This window comes from Rhopalosiphum padi, chromosome 3 (genome assembly GCF_020882245.1).
Source record: "Rhopalosiphum padi isolate XX-2018 chromosome 3, ASM2088224v1, whole genome shotgun sequence".
NCBI classification, from domain to species: Eukaryota; Metazoa; Arthropoda; class Insecta; order Hemiptera; family Aphididae; genus Rhopalosiphum; species Rhopalosiphum padi.
Window position 1 is genome coordinate 78,157,364 of NC_083599.1, and position 21,649 is coordinate 78,179,012.

At 31.5% G+C, this 21,649-nt stretch overlaps 2 protein-coding genes across 2 annotated transcripts; both read right to left on the reverse strand.

The window, feature by feature from the left end:
• Window positions 1-217: 217 nt before the first annotated feature.
• On the reverse strand, window positions 218-12,084 carry LOC132925841 (zinc finger BED domain-containing protein 4-like). The gene is given in 6 exon segments (XM_060990202.1): window positions 218-522; window positions 614-1,407; window positions 1,540-2,049; window positions 11,292-11,327; window positions 11,513-11,626; window positions 11,888-12,084. Coding segments are annotated over 6 exon segments (1,956 nt in total).
• A 5,669-nt stretch (window positions 12,085-17,753) lies between these two features.
• Window positions 17,754-19,727, reverse strand: LOC132925842 (uncharacterized). The gene is given in 4 exon segments (XM_060990203.1): window positions 17,754-18,103; window positions 18,701-19,404; window positions 19,406-19,581; window positions 19,680-19,727. Coding segments are annotated over 4 exon segments (1,278 nt in total).
• Window positions 19,728-21,649: the final 1,922 nt, after the last annotated feature.

The window sequence follows — 21,649 nt, forward strand, 5'->3', positions numbered from 1 at the left end:
ATAACTTTAATAACGATAAAATAAAAAAAATTATTAGTTTTCTTTTACTAATAAATAAATAATAATAATACAAACACTCTTTAAAAAAATTAAAAATTATTAACTGTAAAATTTAAAAATAAAATAAACAATTTATTAGTTCTTTTAATTATAAATAAATAATAACAATACAAGCACTGTCTTTAACAAAATTAAAAAAATGCATTAGAATTAGATATTACTTGGAAATAAATTTTGAGTTCATTGATAAAAAAATAAGTTCTTCAGCATGTCCTGGAGATAGTAATGATCTAAATATCCTTTCACTAGGCACACTGGTACCAGGTATACATAAGTACTTCATTGCTAGTAATGATACCGTAGTCAATTGTGAATTATATAGTTTCCACCACTGAAGAGGATCGGCATCAAGAGAAATGAATGGCAAGGATACATATTTTTCCAATTCAATTTGGTTTAAGGCTTCATCGGTCACATTGTTCATAACGGGACAGTCAACATTTTCCAAAAATGCTGCTAATCCTAAAATTTCATTAAAACAATTAATATCAGAAATATTATAGTTTCGGTAAAAATATTTGAATAAAAATAAACCAATCTTTACTATACATACCATCATTTTTCTGGACCTTGAGTTCTTTACCTTTAGCTTGGTTGCCTATTTCATCCATTTCAAGTTGAATTGAATTTTTGACAATATCTATATCGCTTGGATCAATATATGTTGATTTGTACCTTGGATCCAAAAAGCATATTTTTTGTAAAAACATTCTACTTTCTTCTTTATTAATGTAACGTATATGAAATGGTCTTTTTATATCATCCTTTAAATGATTTTCAATATGATCTAATAAATTATCAATTGTATACACACCATCCACATGTGAATCAACATCATCATCACTAATGTCTTCACAAACATCATTAGTGTTAAAATATGAATTTATATCATTATCCATAAGTGTACATTGACTTAGGATTGGAAATAATTGTTCACTGTCCCCAAAATGTTCACTATTCGCTCTAGTTGATTCTTCTTGTGTTAAAGCACAAGTAAAATTTGATGCATTTGTGTGAAGCAAAGTTTTTTCAAGTTTTGTATAAACAGGCCAAATTGAAGAGGCTGTAACAATCTTTTCTGCACCTATGTGTTCACCAAATGTTTTTAGAGGTTCAAAAATTTTGCACATCACCAAAATAAGTTTTTGTTCGTTGCAGTTTGGAAGATATTTTATTTTCCTTGATTTCAACTTAAATAAAACATCATAAAGAGCATCATAATTATCTCTTACAAACTGAATAGCAGGTAGATTAGTCCACCATCTTGTAACACATGATGCTGGCATAACTTTTTGTGGAAGGTCGAGTTTACTTTGTGCATCTTGAAGCAATCTTCGTAAGTTTGAACTATAATGAAATATATATCTTATTTTGGAAATATTAGAAATAATTGTTTTGATTGGATTTAAATTCATAGATGATGTAACTCTATTATTTAATGTGTGACCAAAACAACTAATATGATTTAAGTCCATTAACTGAACAGCTTTGATTACATTAGTACCATTATCTGTAGTTGCGGCAGAGACTTTTGATATAGGAATATTCCAATCTTTAAGTGTAGATTCAATAATATCTTTTAAATTAGTGGCAGTGTGGTCTACGTCAAGAATTGTGCAAACCATACAATATGTTTGAAGAACCCAATCACTATTGATGGTATGAGCTGTTATGCCAATGTAAGGCTGTTGGGCATTGGAAGTCCAACAATCAAATGTAAGTGACAAAAATTGTGCAGAGTTGAGATCATGTTTTATTCTACGTTTTACCTCAAAATATAAAGCAGGAATTTTGTTATCAGCAAAAACTTGGCGACTTGGGATAGTATATCCAGGACATATGACAGACATTAGGTGTTGAAATCCTTGTTTTGATACAGATCTATAAGGTTGCATATCTGTAGCAATCCAATAGGCAATTGCATTGGTATACTTTTCACTAGTTGTTTTGTCCAATTTTTTATATACAGTAGAACCCGTTTAAGACGCTCTCCAAGGGACCAGTTAAAAATAGTGTATTAAGCGGGAAATCGTATTACGCGGGAACAAAATTTTTTTTTACATATTTTTTACAAAAAATTTTTTACATATTGTGCATATTAAACATGTACCTATTATGTTTTTTTTACTTTGCTGAGTGAGTTATTACATTTATATTGCATATTATTTTATATTACTTATTTCAAAAAATCATCTATCTTCCTTTGTTTCATATTTTTGATGTTTTTTTAACCCTGCATCAGTCGCGCGTTCTACTTTTGTAGTACAGTGATAATCAATTTAATTTTAGATGGTTTTGGAATTACCCAATGACAATGATAAACTAAATACCTTTTAACAACATTATATGATTGAAAACTGTAATGATTTCGGAGTTTATCTTTCAGTGTAGTTCCATATATTGAGCAATCAAGTTTTATGTTCTACTATTGTAGATTACGCGACGACTCAGGTACGTAACTTTTATACTACATCTCATATTTTAAACTCCCGTAATTTGTATTAAAATTAAATAGTTTAAACTTATATTAACGTTATACATTATAATTTATATTATATAATATTTATATAATATAATATATAATATCAGTTCGTGTTCAGCGCCCGACCGTGCAACACGTCTGTGTCGCTCATTATCGCATTTATAGCTATCGATAGCAGTAACACGCATCATTCGATTCAACGTGCAGGTAATATGATTATCGTTTTTACGTTAATTATACCAATTAAATAATATCCCAAACCCAATGGGCGATAAGCCTATTTCAACAACCGATATGAATAATTCCAACAGTTCTTCACAACCCACACACAGTAATAAGACATTCGCTGAAATAGCTTCAAATACTAGTTTACCGAAAATGAATCAAGCTATCGTTTTTAACTCCATAAATAACATTAAACAAATCGATTATGTCACCGCAATCAGCAAAATTATTCCCGCTAAGAATATACAATTTGTTTCGCGTATTTCCAATAACAGATTTTGCGTCTTCTTCAATAGCCAAACCTTTATGGAAAATTTACTTAAGATTCAGTCATCAATTCAAGTTAATGGAATAGAAATCCCAATTCGCAGACTTATAAACACCTCTAAGAGAATTATTTTATCAAATGTTTATCCGACTATCCCAAATCAACTCATAATAGACGCTCTTCATGAGCTAGGAATCAAAACTGTTTCGCAAATTTCTCACATGATAGTCGGATTCGCCACTGAACAATTTTCTCACATATTAAGCTTTAGAAGACAAATTTATATTAGTCAAGATAGCATGTCTAAACTACCTAGCTCCATCACTGTCACAATAGAGAACACAACGTTCAGAATTTTTATCACTGATGACACTGTAACCTGTTTTCAATGTCACCAAACTGGTCACTTCTCAAGCCAATGTACAAATAAACCCAATTCAATTAATGTAACTGAACAGACAGAAACTGAAATGGAAACCCTTATAGACCTATCATCAACAGCCAACAGTATAATAAATGTATCTTGCCCTTTACCTATCGCCAATGCTCAAAATGTGAATACCTCCCAGGATAGAGATACTTCATTTATAAACCTATCCGTTGAAAGTACCAATGTCACTTCTTTGGAGCAGTTTATAAAACCTACGCTAGCTGACAAACTAATATCGTCAGCTAACTCAAATACTAAAGTAAAGTCTATTCAGACAGGAAAACGCCCAGCTCCGTCTACTGTAACTAATTCTCAGCCGCCTTCACCTACATCATCAAGCTCGTCTCTCCCATCCAGCTCACCTCCAATCGTGAGGCCCCCAAATACACAAAACGGCCATACTCAATCAGCAAAAATAACCAAAGGAATTACAAGCAAAAAACTAAAAACCGGGCCTAGTTCCAGCTCTAATGATGAAGTACATTCAAACATCGATGAATGGTTAGAATCCACTCATGAACTTTTTAACACACACCCTGATTTTTCCTTAACCTATAACCAATTTAAAGATTTTCTTGAATGTTCAAAAGGTTGCTCCGAACTCGGGAATTTATGTATCAAATATTTAACTAGTCCAGATAATATTATAGAAATCATTTCTACAATTTACCCCAATGTAACAGTGAAAAGCGCCAAAAATCGTCAATGCATTAAAAAAAATTCAAAACTTCACTGACAGTCAGACTTCCATGATCGACTGTGAGGATTACGAAACCTTTTAGTTAAAATCCAAACCTCTTTATAAACAAGTATACGTAAACAACTCTAACTTACCATGATCAATAACACCTTTCAAATCCTCCAATGGAATCCAAATGGATTCTATTCAAAAATTGATGAAATAAAATTATTAATTAACAAGTTCTCACCAGTAGCTCTTAATATACAAGAAACCAACTTCACTATCAATAAAACTGGGTCTTTAAAAAATTATGTAACCTTTTTTAAAAACAGAGACAATCATAATAGGGCTAGCGGTGGAGTGGCTACCTTTGTTAGTTCACAGTACCCTTCAGAAGAAATCCCTCTATCCACAAATCTAGAAGCAGTTGCCGTAAGAGTTTCTCTCAAATACAAACTAACTATTTGCAATATTTATATACCCAACTCACAAATCCTCAATTACATAGATATTCAAAACATTATCGACCAACTACCTACTCCTTTTATACTTCTGGGAGATTTCAATAGCCATAATATCTTGTGGGGTTGCAATGACACAGATCAAAGAGGCACAATCGTACAACAAATACTCGATAATAACAATAACATAAATATCCTCAACAATGGTCAAGCAACAAGAATAAGTGCTAGCACCGGTAATCTCTCAGCAATTGATCTCTCTCTTTCGTCGTCAACTATATCACCCCATATTGAATGGGACACTATGCCAGAGCTCTCGAGTAGCGACCATTTTCCAATTAAATTAACACTTAAGTATACCGACTCTGGTAACAGACACACTCGCAGTCTCAAATGGAAACTGACCAATATCAAATGGGATACCTATCAAACTGAAATAGAAAAAAATATATTAAATTATGATTTTTCCTTCTCAAATAACAATAATGTGGAAGACAATACGGAGAAACTTAGTAATTTAATTTATAATACGGCTTCTAACATTTTTGAGCAAATTAGTTATTCCGGCAAACGACCCCCAGTACCATGGTGGAATAAAACTATCAAACATGCAATAAGAAATAAAAAAACAACCTTCAATAAATTTAAACGTACACACGATTTCCACGACTTCATTGAATTTAAAAAGAACAAAGCATTAGTCAGATATTTAATTAAAAACAAAAAAAAAATCTTGGGAAAAATTCACGGCAGACCTCAATAGCAAAGTTTCAACAACCAATATTTGGAAAAAAATTAAAATCATTAAAGGTATTCCTATGACCCAAATTAAAACTATTCTATCCGAAAATGGCATACTTACTGAACCTCAGGAAATAGCTCAATCAATAGGCCAATACTTCTACTCTAACAGTAGTGACGCTTCATTAACCAACGACTTCCTTAAGTACAAACAAGAAAAAGAAAAATATATAAATACCCCAACAAACTTACAACCCAACCATGGCCAAGGCAGCATCTTGAATGAACCGATTACCTTGCCTGAAATAGAACTATGTCTTCGTGGTAAAAAAAGCAAAAGCTGTGGGTCCGATAAAATTCCTTTTATTTTCTTACAAAACCTACCATCAAGTGGCAAAATGTTATTACTTCATCTCTACAACCAAATTTGGGAAACGGGCATAATCCCAATCAAATGGAAAAATGCCATCATCACCCCTATTCCAAAAAAGAATCAAAATAGATTTAAACTTACAGGGTATCGACCAATATCAGTACTTTGCTGTATGAGCAAACTATTAGAAAAAATAATCTACAACCGACTTAATTGGTACGCAACTCAACATAAATTCCTTTCACCAAGTCAACATGGTTTTAGAAAACACCACTCAACCACTGATTGTCATGTAAAAATTGAAACTGAAGTCATAGAAACTCTAGCAAACAAACAATCAATGATCTTAATAAGCCTCGATTTGCAAAAGGCATACGATACTGTTTGGCGATACAGAGTTATCAATCTACTTAAAAATTGGAACATACATGGAAACATGATAATATTTCTAACTAACTTCTTAAACCAACGATCCTTCAAGTAAAAATTAGAGATCTAACTTCTACTACTTTTATGTTAGAAAATGGAGTACCGCAGGGCTCCCCTCTCAGCATTTTTTTATTTCAGACGGCAATCAATAACCTTCCCAATACTATTTCAAAGCCTGTAAAATCAATTATTTTTGCTGATGATACCCACTTATACATTCGAGGTACGCAAATTTCTGAAATGACTAGAATACTCCAAAAATGCCTAAACGACCTTTCCGAATGGTGCTTCAAAGCCGGCTTTATTTTCTCGCCTCAAAAAACTAAATGCATTCTTTTTTCTAACAAAAGGAAATTAACTAAACCGAATCTGTTTCTTGGTACCACTCGTTTAACATTTGTAGATGACATTTCAATACTAGGTCTTAATTTTGACACAAAGCTTACTTGGAAATCTCATATTATGTCACTAAAAAAAAATGCATACAAAAGCCTTAATGTCATTAAATCATTAAGTCACTATGAATGGGGTGCAGAAGGCATTATACTATTAAATGTATATAGATCGCTGGTTAGATCCAAACTAGATTATGGTTCAATTTGTTATGGCAACTCAGACTCAAAAATCTTAAAAATAGTCGACACAATCCACAACGCAGGACTGAGATTGTCAATTGGAGCTTTTAAAAGCAGCCCGATAATAAGTTTGCTTTCCCTGACTGGAGAACCTCCACTTCATTTCCGTAGACTTAAATTATCTCTCAATTATATAGCTCGTATCTTATCTACAACAAATAATTCAACCATTCATTTTTTAAATAAAAATCGTTTTTCCAATATATACGAACATAATCCTAAATTAAGAAAACCATTAGGACTAAGACTACAGCAAGAGATGATGGAAATTAATATCGTAGCCAATGAAATATGCCAACGTGAAAACTGCCAGATACCTACTTGGAAACAACCAAATTACCGAGTTGATACAAGCCTAACAGTTCACTCGAAAAAAGAAACTTCAAATATTATCTACCATAATTTATTCAACGAACTTATACATAGTTCCAGTACCAGTACTCAGATCTACACCGATGCTTCTAAAACTGAAATGGGAATAGGACTTGCAATAGTCCACCTCAACGAAACTAAGCAGTTCAAACTTAACATTTACAACAGCATTTATACAGCTGAATATTTTGCTTTATATAAAGGAGTCCAATTAGCTCTACAGATTCAAGATACTAAAATAGATATATGTTCCGACTCACTCAGTGCCTTAGCTAATTTGCAATCAATAATACTTTCAGAGCCATTGGCTATACTAATTAGCAACCTTCTTTCAAAATCAAGCAAAGATATTCAATTCGTATGGATCCCTGGTCATTGCAACATAAAGGGAAGTTAAAAGGCAGATGAAGCAGCTAGAAATGCAATTATGAGTCCAAACAGTGAATTAATCCCTTTTTCCTCACTTGTTGACATAAAGAGGAATATAAATAAATACTGCGTTGAATGGTGGAACACAAAATGGCACAACACCACGGAAAACAAACTTAGAGAAATTAAACACTCTGTCGAACTCTGGCCAAAATACACCGACCTAAATAGGAAAAATGAGGTAATTCTTAATCGCTTAAGAATCGGCCATACCAAATTCACACACGGACATCTCATGGCTAAAACAGATCCACCCCTATGTCCAACATGCAACATAAACTACTCTATCAAACACATCATTGTCCACTGCCCAAACTTTAATGCAGCCAGAAGAGACTTCAACATCCCTGATAACCTGTATGATGCTATTGGTCCTTTTTCTAACTGGCGAAACATAATTTTATACCTTAAAGAAATTGAATTGTATAACAGCATATAATAAGTTTGTTTATTTGTAATACTTGTTTTTAATTGTATATAATCGAATTGTCCAATAACTTATAATACCTAAAATGTAAAAATGTAATACCAGTAAAGCTAATAACCTTGTAGTTGATGCTTAAACAATAATATATATATTACAATAAAAAAAAAAAAAAAAATATATATAATATAACCTACTTATATGTTATTGTTTTTGGTACCTATATAAATTATTTATAATATTTGTACCTATGTCATGATACTTTTTCTTTATTTATTTTGTAAAATAATTTTACTTTAGAAAATGGATAATGTTATTGAGCAATGGCTTGAAGAAGAAGAAGAAGAGTTGATTGAAGGTGTTGGCGTAGATAGTGATGAAGAATTAGAAACTGATCATGTAGAAGAACAGTGCGAAGATTCGAATACAGAACAAGAATATACTGATGATGAGTATGAAGGTGAGTCCACTTCTGGTGATGATAATATTGGGTTAATTGTTCAAAACAAATATTATATCGGGAAAGATCAAACAAAGTGGAAAAAAAAAGTTCCTCCACAAAATAGTAGAACACGTTCTCATAATATAATAACACATTTACCGGGGCCTAAATCAAACGCTAAAAATAAAAAATCACATATGGAATGTTTTTCTCTTTTCTTTGACGATTCAGTAATTTCAATAATAACAAAAAGCACAAACATCAAAATTCAAGTAATTCAGAATAAATATAGTCGTGAACGTGATGCAAAGGAAACGGATGAAACAGAAATAAGAGCTGTTATTGGTATACTTATACTAGCGGGCGTATCAAAATCAGGGCGGCAAAATATTTTAAAATTATTTGATGACACTAAGGGTACTGGTATTGAAGCAATTTATTTAGCAATGAGTAGCCAACGGTTTTGTTTTTTAATGCGAAATTTACGTTTTGATAATTTTACTGATCGAGAACAAAGGAGGGAGATAGACAAATTAGCTGCTATCAGAGAATTGTTTGAAATAATATTACAAAATTTTCAAACCAATTTTATACCTAGTGAGTACTTAACTATAGATGAGCAGTTGATTTCTTTTCGTGGTCGCTGCTCATTCCGTCAATATATACCCAGTAAACCCGCGCGATATGGCATATAAATATTCGCCCTCGTTGATGTCAAAAATGCGTATACATACAATTTAGAAGTGTATGTAGGCACACAACCTGATGGGCCTTACAAAATAAATAATAGTCCAAATAACGTTGTGACCAGACTTGTCCAACCGATTGAGGTCACTAAACGTAACATAACAATAGATACTTGGTTCACATCTCTCCCTTTAGTACTTCAACTATTAGAAAAAAAAAAATTAACTGTAGTTGGAACTATGAGACGTAATAAAACATGTATTCCAAAACAATTTGCAAACCCAAAAAATAGACCAATAAATTCATCATTATTTGGATTTCACAAAGATTGCACATTGACATCATATGTACCTAAAAAAAATAAAGTAGTGATTGCTGTTTCTACACTTCATCACGATAATAATATTGATCCGACAACTGGAGATAAAAAAAAACCAGACATTATTACATTTTATAATCAAACAAAATGTGGTGTTGACCGCTTGGATCAAATGTGCAGTTTGTATGATGTCGCTAGAAACTCCCGACGTTGGCCTTTAACAATATTTTTTAATTTATTAAATATTTCTTGTATTAATGCTTTGAATGTATACTCCGCTAATAAGAATTATACTAAAGTAAACAGAGCAGAATTTTTGGAAACACTTGCACTTTGTCTAATTAGACCAAATACAGAGAGACGAATACTGAATAAAAATTTACCAAAATCCATAAGATTTCGAGGGAGAAAATTATTAGGATTGGAAAAGGAAACAGAAACAGAAAAAAATGTAAAAACAAAACGCCCAGGTGGAGTTGGTAAATGTCATCTATGTGGACGAGCACGTAACAAAAGCACACGTAATTCATGCGAAACTTGCTATAAATGGGTATGCAACGATCACCTCAAATATATATGCGATTGTTGTTTCAATAAAAAACAATACAGTATATCTTCAGATGAAATGGATACTAATTAAAACTTAAAATTAAAAGACTAACAAAATAATTATAAGCATTCATGCATAATATTTTAACTCCTTTAAATTGTAATAGGACTTTCGACATATGTATATTAAATTAATTAATATTGTACAACAATTTGATTAAAAATATACATTTTATATGATTATTGAATAATTTGGTCAAATCATTTATTTATTTTGTAATAACAAATTATTAATGACAATAATTGTGATTGTTCTACAAATGTAGACGCGCGACTACTTGTGTGATATTAAACAACGCGACTGATGCAGGGTTAATACAGGAAGTTTTCAATTTTATTAAGATGATTTAACGATTCATCGGCGTCGTCAAAAGATGCAACTAATCTTCTTAGCTCATTAACATAATCAAGTGCACTTACTACTGGGAGAATCGGTGTTGTATCATCCTCTTCCTCGTCTTCGCTTTCTTCATCTATAGAAGTTACATCAGCCGGTGCAATTTTATCAGTAATTATCTGGTCAATGCTTCTAATGTTACTTGTGGCGACGTCCTCGTCAATTTCTGCATATCCTGGAAACTCCTCCAATTCTTGAAAATCTTCGCTGCTTTTCTCCACGGCACTGTAATCACCCTCAACAAATTTTGGTTTTCGAAAACAATTTTTAATGACATCAGCCGTAATTTCATCCCATGTTGCAGATACGTAGTGTAATGCATCGAGTACGTCAAGTTTTTTCGGGGGATTTTTACTTTCCATTTCTTTCAAGTATCGTAAAACCAATTTTTTTCGATATTTTTGTTTTAAAACCTTGATAATTCCTTGATCCAGAGGCTGTAATTTGGCTGTTGCGTTTGGGGGTAAAAAACAAGTTTTATGTTTTCAAGTGGAATATTAGTAGGATGTGCAGGACAGTTATAGTGTAAGTTTGACAGTTAGTAGTGTGTCGTATCTAATCGTCAATATTTATCGTCCGAAAACCAGTACTACTAACACGTACACATTATTCGTTATCGTTATTATTTAGTTATTATTAGTGATACGTATATACGATGTATTTTTATATTAATATAACTGACAAGGCGAGCGTCTTATCCGGGAACATAGAGCGTATTATCCAGAGTTAATTCCATGTTAAACGTTGTCAAAATCAAGGGACTCGTAAAAATGAGCGTATTAGCCGGGAAATCGTCTTAAGCGAGAGCGTCTTAAACGGGTTCTACTGTATATTCATAGATTGTTGTTTTAGTGTACAAGATCTACAAGTGAATGAAAATAATATTAAATATAATTATTTCATTAAAGGTCTGTGGGCGAGTAGGTTCCAAATAATTTAGGTTACAATTTTTTTAAATTTTTTTTGTTAAGTATGTGGTTCATTAATAAATAAGTACAGTAAGTATATTGTACATATTAAAAACATTAAGTTAAATTTTTAACTTACTTATGAACTAAATTTGTACTGGAATTTAATGGCACTAGTTCATGATGTTCTGTACTATTATTACCAATGTCACAAGGAGGATCACTGATGTCATCAGTTTCATTCAGATCATTTCTAACAAACAATTTTCAAAATTAACTGGTGAACATAATGGCAGATTAAAGTACTATATTTTACTGTCATTATTCATTACAAATATTGAAATATTATGTAAAAAAAATATTTATTATCATATATGTTACAATAATATTAATAATTCATAATTATTATGAAAAGATTAATACTTGTATATTATTTATAATACATAGACAGTCAACTTAACAATTGATAGATTAAAATATTAAATTATTAATATTTATTATTCATTTTGTTTACTTGTTAAAGCTGTTATCTTGACTCTTTATATTTAAAAACTCCAAATGAATATTGGGATGATGTATTCTCAAGTGATTTATCAAATTACTAGTGTTACCTCCTTTAGCTTCAAAATTATTTTTACACTTTAAACATCTCCCTTGGTCTTTGTTCAATTTGGTGAAAAAATTCCACACTTTTGACCTTTTTCTTGGCATGGTTTTCTAAAAGAAAAAATCATTATAATATTAAGTAATAAATATTAAATAATTACTAATACTAGGTTGAAAAATGTTTGTGAGTAACTTTAAAGGTTCTCTGAACTGAACAGATCAATTATCAATAACATCATCATCATCATATACAGCTTAAGGGACCATTGAGGTCCAACGCTGCCATCACAAACTTGTTCCATTTTTCCCTATTATACGCAATGTCTAACTGAGCCCTTTCTTGAAGCACTCTTAGATCCTTCACAACTGAGTCCTTCCATCTTGTTCTGGGTCTGCCCAGGGGTCTTTTACCCGTCATTTTGGCTATCATAGCTTGTTTAATAATTCGGCCATCCGCCCTCCATACGTGTCCTAACCATTCGAGTCTTTTGCTCCTTATATATGACAGAATATTTGGTTTTCCGTATAGCTCCCGTAAATCATTATTATGTCTTCTTTCAAATTGCTCTGTTTCTCTGTTATATAGAGGGCCATAAATTTTTCTTAGTATTTTTCTTTCAAAGGTAATTAGGCTCTGGTGGTTTCCCTTGGTGGTTGACCATGTCTCACATCCATATGTTATGATCGGTCTAATGTAACTGGTGTATAGGATTTTCTTTGATTCATAAGATAGATGCTTTGATTTAAGTAGTTTTAATAAACTAAAATAACATTTGTTAGCACTTGATAATCTATTTTTAATTTCATTGTGCATAATATTTGTACTGTTAATGTTTACCCCGAGGTATGTGAATTGGTTAACTTTTTCGAAGGTAAGATTATCAATAACAAGTTAACTTACCTTTTTAAACAATTTAACAGCCTGCTATATACTTTGAAATATAACTAAATAGTTATGTTTTACTTTTCTTCTTATAATAAATGCGTTTAATTATTATTTAGTTATAAAATTATAAATACGATGTCGATGACTCGATATGTTCAGTCGTTTAGTGTACGTTATTATTAATTTATCTGTTATCAAAGTCATTCTTACAACAGTTATGATTCGATGAACGCATTACGCATTTACATTGGTAAACAATAACGTTATAAAAATAGAATCTATTTTAATTTATATCATTGCATGGAGGCATAATAATTTATAGTGTATAACTTAACAATAGAATAACCGGCATAACTGATAAGACTGAAAACTGTACAGCAATAATATCCAATAACCGGTATACCCAAAAACCATCATCAAACGGTACTACGGTATTACGGTTTTCCGGTATGTACCGATATCACGGTATACCGTTGCGGCGGTATTTGAGTATAAACCGGTACATCGATTAACCGGTATACCGATAATGACGGTATACCGAAAAAACCGTCAACCCTACGCTATACTAAAGCCATTGATTATAGAATAAACAGATAAGCCATGGCATAGGGAAAAACGGGGATAAAAATTATGATATTAAAAGTTTCCGAGAGATAGCGTTGTACGAATGAACTAATTCTTTTTCTTGAAAAATACATTTTAATATTTTTGTTGTTATCGACAATGATCGATCGTGACGTAACGGATTTGCAAGAATCCGGCCTATTAATACTTGCGCGTCGCGTCGTGGCGGCAATAATACGGGTTTCTATTCTGTATATTATTATCTCTCTTTCAGCTTAAATTAGTTGTAAGTTTTTACTAATATTATAATTAATATGTAATTTCTTGTAGCCAATATAGGTATATTATATAAATTGGCTGATCATCGAAATTTCCGCAGAACGAAATTCCCGTATAAAATATCCTATATAACAATATAACATAATTTATACATTATAATTTATAATATACCTGTACAGCCACTTCAACATTGTATAACAAGGGCATAATCTCGGGTATAATAAACATTGTGTATGTAACTTAAATTTTAAAATTTCATATAAAATAAACAAAATAAACTTAATTGTTTATGTATATTTAGTAATATGATTAAGGATGTAGTACTTCAAAAAAATAAAATAACAAAAATATTGTACGCAATTAATATTTTATTGTATAATCTATTAATATACAATGTATACACGAATACATCAATGCTAATTTGAAGGAACATAATATAAATAGAAAAAATATAATATATTATAAAGGAATCTTGGACTATAGAGAGTTTCATATATGATTTAATATTTTTAGTTTGGAAATTTTAGCTAACTGAGACGTAGTTGAGTAACTGAGTTTTTTTAAATATTTTACAAATTAATAATGTGTCTATAATATACAATTTATGTTCTTTACAAGATTCAAGATCATCTAACCATTAATTAATTAAAATATCGTTTTTTATTTTAAGTGTCAATTTGAACCTAATTTTTTTTTTATGTTGTATTTTTACAAAATTGTTTTCAAAAATTTCTAAAGCTCGATTTATTATTTTATTTAAAGAAAATGATGGTGCCTTAAGTCCCCCATCTTGGTCAAAAGATGAATAATTTTTGTTTATTAAAAGAAGTTGTCTTTTTTCATTTAAATTTTTATCGGTAAATAAATTATTTTGACATTGGTGGCAATTAAATTTTTTATCACACTTGTAAGCAAGATACCCAGCAAAATAAGTAACCGAACAGTCTTCCAATGTAATTTTATTTGTTATAATTTCGTCTACAGGGCACAATTCTTCAGTATTAAAGGAAATATTTGATTCAGTATCAGAAGACGTATCTAGTATAATATCAGTGTTGGTACATAATAGAGTTACTACGTCAAATTGTATAGTGTCATGGTCATCGGTTTCTTAGGGGGACGGGGTGGCCGAGCGGTCTAATTCGTCGGCTGCGGAGCAGCTGGATCCGGTTCGATCCTCGGCCACTGGGCGGCATTTTTCTCCGGGTAAGTCACGGTGTCCGGAGAACAAGTGCTGCCATCCCCCCACCCCGGGGCATGGCAGAAACCTACGGGTGCCCCATTAAAAATTCTGCCAAAAAATCGGTTTCTTGGGGTGTTTCACAATTAGTTCCTGTCGAAGTACATATAGAAAAAATACAATTACTTCTAATGGAAGTTCTTATGGTTCGTGCTGTCGGATTTTTATTATACCCCCCTTTTTGCCGAAAAATACTGAATAAGTTTTCTAGGATATCCTGGTTAAGCCGATTTGTTATTAGAAATGCTATATTATTACTTTTTTCCTCCTCAAAAAATTGTAATATTGCGTTTATAGTTTGTGTAAATCCTTTAAAACAAGGTGGTTGGGAAATTTTTCCTTTTTTAATTTTTGCCATGTTTAAAAAGTATTTTGAAGCTTCTAATAAGAATGTTTTAACCGTTCCTGAATGATTTAATGCTCCATTATATTGATTATGACTGAAAAGTGACCTACTGTTTAAGCAATCAAATAAATTATTCATAAATTCGATGAAATCGGCAGTATCAAATGCAGTTTTACTGAGAAGTTGTTCAGTTTCTGCACAAGTGCGGATAGCTGAAGACATAGAATGACTGAATACTTGGACGGCTAGCTTAACTCGCATTTTTTGGAAAGAAGTTGGGTGAATGTGTGAATCTGTAATTTTAATTAGTGCTTTACTTTTTTTATTTGATTTGTCTATTTTATAAGTTTCTTAAAATAGCTTACATATTTTACTATAAGCCTAATTGGTAACATTCTATACTATAGGTATATTTTTATCAACACATTATTTATTATAGATTATACATTTATATTATAAAGTTTGTTTCCAATTATCCCAATTATTTTAATTAAATTTAAGTATATTTAATTACCAGAGTTAATCACCTAAATTTCATTTCTTGCATCTTTGGGGATTCTGAACATTCGTAGGCCAGGAAATTTAGTTGTCGTTTTTAAACAATTAAAATATTGACATTTGTTTCCAGGCATGGTTTCATCATAGACCTTATACTAATAGACGGAGCATCACTGGTTGGCGGGGTTGAGTGGTGCGGTCAAGACTATTATCATAGCAGTGTTGCCATTACTGACGACATGAAATATGTTTGTACTAATATTTTTTATACAATATAATAATTATTATTATTATTAAAACATTTAAAAAACGATTTGCCCAATAAATAATCCCGAAAACTTTGTTCATCCAAAAAATAACCCTATAATAAAAAAAATTGTGTTTCTAGTTTTCTACCTAATTATAAATATGTAATACACTAATACAGTGGCGTGTCCAGCACAAAACAATTGGGTAGGTCAGTTTTGTACTGTAGTGTGTAAGTGTGTTCATTAGAAAATATTTGTATGGGTTTGATAATAATATTCAATAATAAATATTACTTATATTATTTAACATTTTTATTTTTGATAAAAAAAACCAGTCAAATAAAAATTGGGTAGGCCCGGGCCTAGTCGGCCTACCCTATAAACACGCCACTGCACTAATACAATGTTAGTAATTTATAAATATAAAATAAAATAGCCAATTTTTTCAATCATGATAAATTAGTTTGAAATGTCAATAATAATATAAATAATATAAACCCTTAAAACAAAATTAAAAATCAATATTTTTTAAAACAGCATATATAGAAATTTAATTTCAGAATTTGCTCTAAACTGAACGTCACAAACGACACACTTTATAACCATTATTATTTAATTAATTGTTTTAACAAATAACACACAGACAAGAAATAAGAATAAAATTAGTAATCACAAATTTATGTTTTAACTTCTGTTTTCAACTTTGTATTTACTTTTTATAAATTTATAGTCAATGATATCATTTGTGTACGTAATCTTATCATACAATAATTTTTAAACGCAACAAACGGTCGCCGAACCTGAAATTCTATTGCGCATGTGCGTAGTAATAGGGTAATAGTAGAACAGCGCACTCACGTCTGACCGCTGGAACTATATCCATGCTCCGTCTATTAGTATAAGGTCTATGGGTTTCATAAATATTAACTCAAAGAAATAAAGAAATACGATAAAACGACGATAAATCGACGTGTAGACGCATTGGCTCTGTCAAGCGTAGTGATTAGTGCCTAGTGGCGTTGTCGTGTTGATTATATTAATATGATAAACCAATATAAAATTATAAGAATATTAAGAATAACTAAAAATACAATTTATAAATAACCATTGGAGGCCTGGCTTACTCCGCGCTCCCCCAGTTATACATATCACCTTAGGCGAGGTGGTACCTCTACCGACGACAGCGCGACGACTAGAGCGCTACATAGTGGTCGCCAGCGCAGAATTGTCCCCTATTTTTTGTACAGCATGGCTTATCTGTTTATTCTATAATCAATGCTAAAGCCAACGAGAGAGTACTATTCCTTCGCGCATCCAAATGATCGAGCTCCGCGGTTTCGTACCAAAATTTCTCCCACTCTACCATCTAGTTGCCGCCGTAAATACCCCCACTCACTAAACGGCGACTGTCGACTAATTCCACAGCCGCCGCCAACCACAGGTTAAATACACCGGCTCAAGTAACACACCACCCAAAAAAAAATAACAGCTGGCGTCTGCTGTAGTGCCGAACCTATTATGTACCTAATACAGCAACAATACAAATAATGTGTGTGTAATATCAATATTTTAACTATGCATTTATTTATTTTAACAAAAATGTCTAATTGTGCATTACATAATTTTTATACACATAACAAAATCATTAAATTACAAAAAAAAAAAATTATATTAAAAAAATATTTGAATGATAAAAAATAAAATACAAAGAAATCAATCCTTATCGAAGTCTGATTCCGAACAACTCGTATCACCTGTTATCGTCATGATATGACGTCCTTCTACTTCGGGAAGTTCGTCAAATACTTCATCTGTTATATGTTCAATGTTCAAAAACTTTTCTTTCTCCTTGACGACATGTCCCACAAAATTCGTCCACATTTCCGCTGTCACATGTTCCACGCCTTTTTTTAATAACTCCAATACATCCTTTATTTTGAACGTATTATTATGTGTCCGGACATAGCTTTTTACAGAAGACCACGCGAGCTCGATAGGGTTTAGCTCGCAGTGGTATGGGGGTAATCGCAATACGATTTTGCCATTGTCTTTTGCGTACTCGTCTATTACGTACTTGTCGTATTGGTTTTTATTTTTTTAACTCTTATTATTAAATCATTTTTGACTGAAAAAATTTTAATAATAAATAATGTATAATATTATTTTTTCAACGACTAATAAAGGTACTTACCACTAATCAATGTCAAGTGGAGTATTATATATTTATACAATATAAGGGGAACTGTGAAACCAAGGAGGGCATCTGGCTACGGTGCGGTGGCATAATATGACCCATATTGAAATGTTAGATTCAATTTAAATTTTCACATACACAGTAATAATCGTTAATACTATGTTAAAGTAATATTATTAACTGTTAGTACTAATATTTAACAAATATTTTGTTTTATTTTGTTATATCCTTATATCTATATTATTATTGAGTTGTTTAAATGTATTTATATTTGTTCAGATTTTATCATAATCAATTAAAAACAATTAAATAATATTTTGTAAATATTTTATTAATAACATAACGATAATATCGTTACTTAAGTATTGAAAGTATTATACTTAGAGATACCTATACATATATCATGAGTATTACGGGTAAAAAAATTTTTTTTTTTTCTTTTTTTTTTGATGGTTAACGATTTCACCTTTTATTTCAAGCCAATCGATAATATCTTTTTTTTTCCAAGACATAGTTGGTATTTTGCATTTCTTCACGGAGTGATACGAAGCATTATCCATCACTATGACGACGTTTTCTTTTAATAGTGGTAGAATTCGTACAAACCATTCATAGAATGTATCGCCATTCATCTCGTCATGGTAGTCCGTAGAATTGGTCTTTGATTCGAAACACAAAAGACCCCCCGGGACAAAACCATCTGTCGACCCGATGTGTAAGACGATGAGACGCTTACCTTTTCCCGAGGGTTCTTTTTGTCCTGTGGTTAGGCCCTTGAGGAATGCATCTCGTGATGAATTTATTGTGGTATCAGTCCACGTTCTACTGTGTGTATCGCCTGCGTTGGCCCACGTTTCGTCCAAATAATAAATTGGTCTGTTTTTCTCTCTATAATGCTTTATTTTGACCAAATAACTTCGGCGCCAAGTTATTAAATCTTCTCTTTCGAGTAGTGCACTATTACGTTTTTTTTTTACGTATTGAAATTGTAAATCTTTCAACACTTTTTGAAATGACGACCGCTTAATGTTTAGAAGTGTTTCATCTTCATTAATGGCGATTAACATTTTATCGACTGTTGGTACTTCGCGGTTCCTCCAAAAATGGTGTATTTTCTGTCTTATTGCATTTTTATCGAATTCATCGATTTTTTCGATTATTGTAGGTCGAATTCTTATACTCCGATAATATGTTTTGAACTGACCGCTGTCCAATACCCGAAGATTTTGAAATATCGACGATCATATCTCTTAAGGTCATTCGAGGGCTGTCAGGATTTTCAAGCTGGTGTATAACTATTATCTTATATAAATTGACAATAATTTTCCTTTGACCAGTGCCGATGAACTAAAAAAAAAAAAAATTTAAAATTTAAGAATTTAAAAAATAGTATAAAAAAAATTAAAAATAAATAGTAAAAAAATAGTATAAATACAAACACTTACTTTTCCAAATGGATTTTTTTTGGAAGGAGACACAGCTGCGACATCCATATTGTACTTATTGTTATACGTAAAACTATTAAACAATTGTTAAATAAAAAGCGTAAAAAAAGTTAAATAAAACTGTATAAATCACCGGGGTGCGCGAAAAAACAAAAATGTTGTGTATAAAATATCGGAGATGCTATTATAGTTCACGCTGTATACAAACACTGTCACCGTTTCCTGGTCGGCGGCGGCGACGGTGGTGGCAGCAGCGTCGGCAATGGTGGCGACGTCGGTGTCGGCGGCCAGCGTTGACGGCGGCCAGCAGTTTGGGAGTTTTAGTGGTGGGAATGCGTGAGAACGGATGAGTTTTGGTCGCCGCCCAATAGTACTCTCTCGTTGGCTCGACTTTATAATATATGACTTTCGCGTTATACATAGATATGCATACAATATACATCATACAAATGCAACATTGTAACGTTGCAGCTTTGCATGTGTACCGTCGTCCGTACGTATAGATGCGAAACGTTCCATAACGTTACTTATCAATATTATAATATAAGGTATCTATTCTATAAATATAATATGACGTTTATTATTGAAAGTACGCTTCACCATAGTGAGTTCTCCAATCGTCGGATAGCTGTCGAATGCTCAAAAATCGAAAAGATAAAAATACCCACTGAAAACGGATTGTCATGATGCCGTCGTCTATAGTCTAGACTAGGTTATACGTGTTATTTTCAAAATATTTCATTATATTACACACGACTTAATATTTTACGTTGGTATTTAATATTTTTATTCTATGCCTTTATTGCCTCTATATGGTATTGTGCAATTTTTTGACAATTATTAACTTGCTTTTTTTTAACCTGTTTAATTTTGTATGTACTTATGTTATACTGCAGTTTGCTTTTTATTGTATTTAGTTAGTCGTTACCATACTAACGATCAAGCTATTTAAGGTAAGATAAACAATACATTTAAAATTAATTTCATATTTTATTATGGCTGATAAAATTGGTAAAACAAATACCGGCTTAAGTAAATCTTCCAAAAGAAGAAAGCTTATTGCTGGCGTACTTACCGACATGGATGCCATGCAATTTTCTATCGTTAGTATTAACAAAGACATACCTGAGGTAAACAATCAACTCAATCATGCAAATCACACGAATGACTCGCTTAGTTTAGTGGATAATGTTGGTTTATTAAGTAAAAAAGTAGCTTCTCAAATACCTCCAGCACTAAACATTGTTCTTGATAATAATAATAATAATATAAACTCCGAATTAAATAAACATGATACATTTACATCAAGTGATACTAATAATACAGAGTTTAACATTGATATTTATAATTTAAATTCTGAAAATTTGTCTATAAGTGATTCTATAGCCAAGTGGGCTGTTGAATGTAATATTCCTAATACTTCTACCACAAAACTTTTATAAGTCTTAAAAACTCATCAATGTTTTGATAAATCTCTACCGTCTGATAAGAACTTTATTTAAAAACAGTTAATTCTAACAGAGTTATTCAAATTAGATCAGTTTCTCCTGGTCTATACTATTATTTTGGGATTACTAATGGCATACATAATTATTATAAAAAATATGTAAGCTCTATTGATGATAGTGATATAAAACTAGTTTTTGGTATAGATGGATTACCTCTCACCAAGAGTTCAAATAGTACTTTTTGGCCAATTCTTTGTTACATTAGACCTAACAATAAATATGTTTTTCCTGTTGGATTATTTTGGGGTAATTCTAAACCAGATGAGAGTAATGATTTTTTGGAGGATTTTTGTGCAGAATTGAATATATTATTAACAGATGGTATAATATTAAAAAATTCATTTGATATTTTATTAAAAAAAAAGTTGTATTAGATGGTTTTTGCTGTGATGTCCCTGCTAAATCATTTATTTTATATTGTAAAGGACACAGTGGATACTTTTCATGTTTTAGATGTATGGC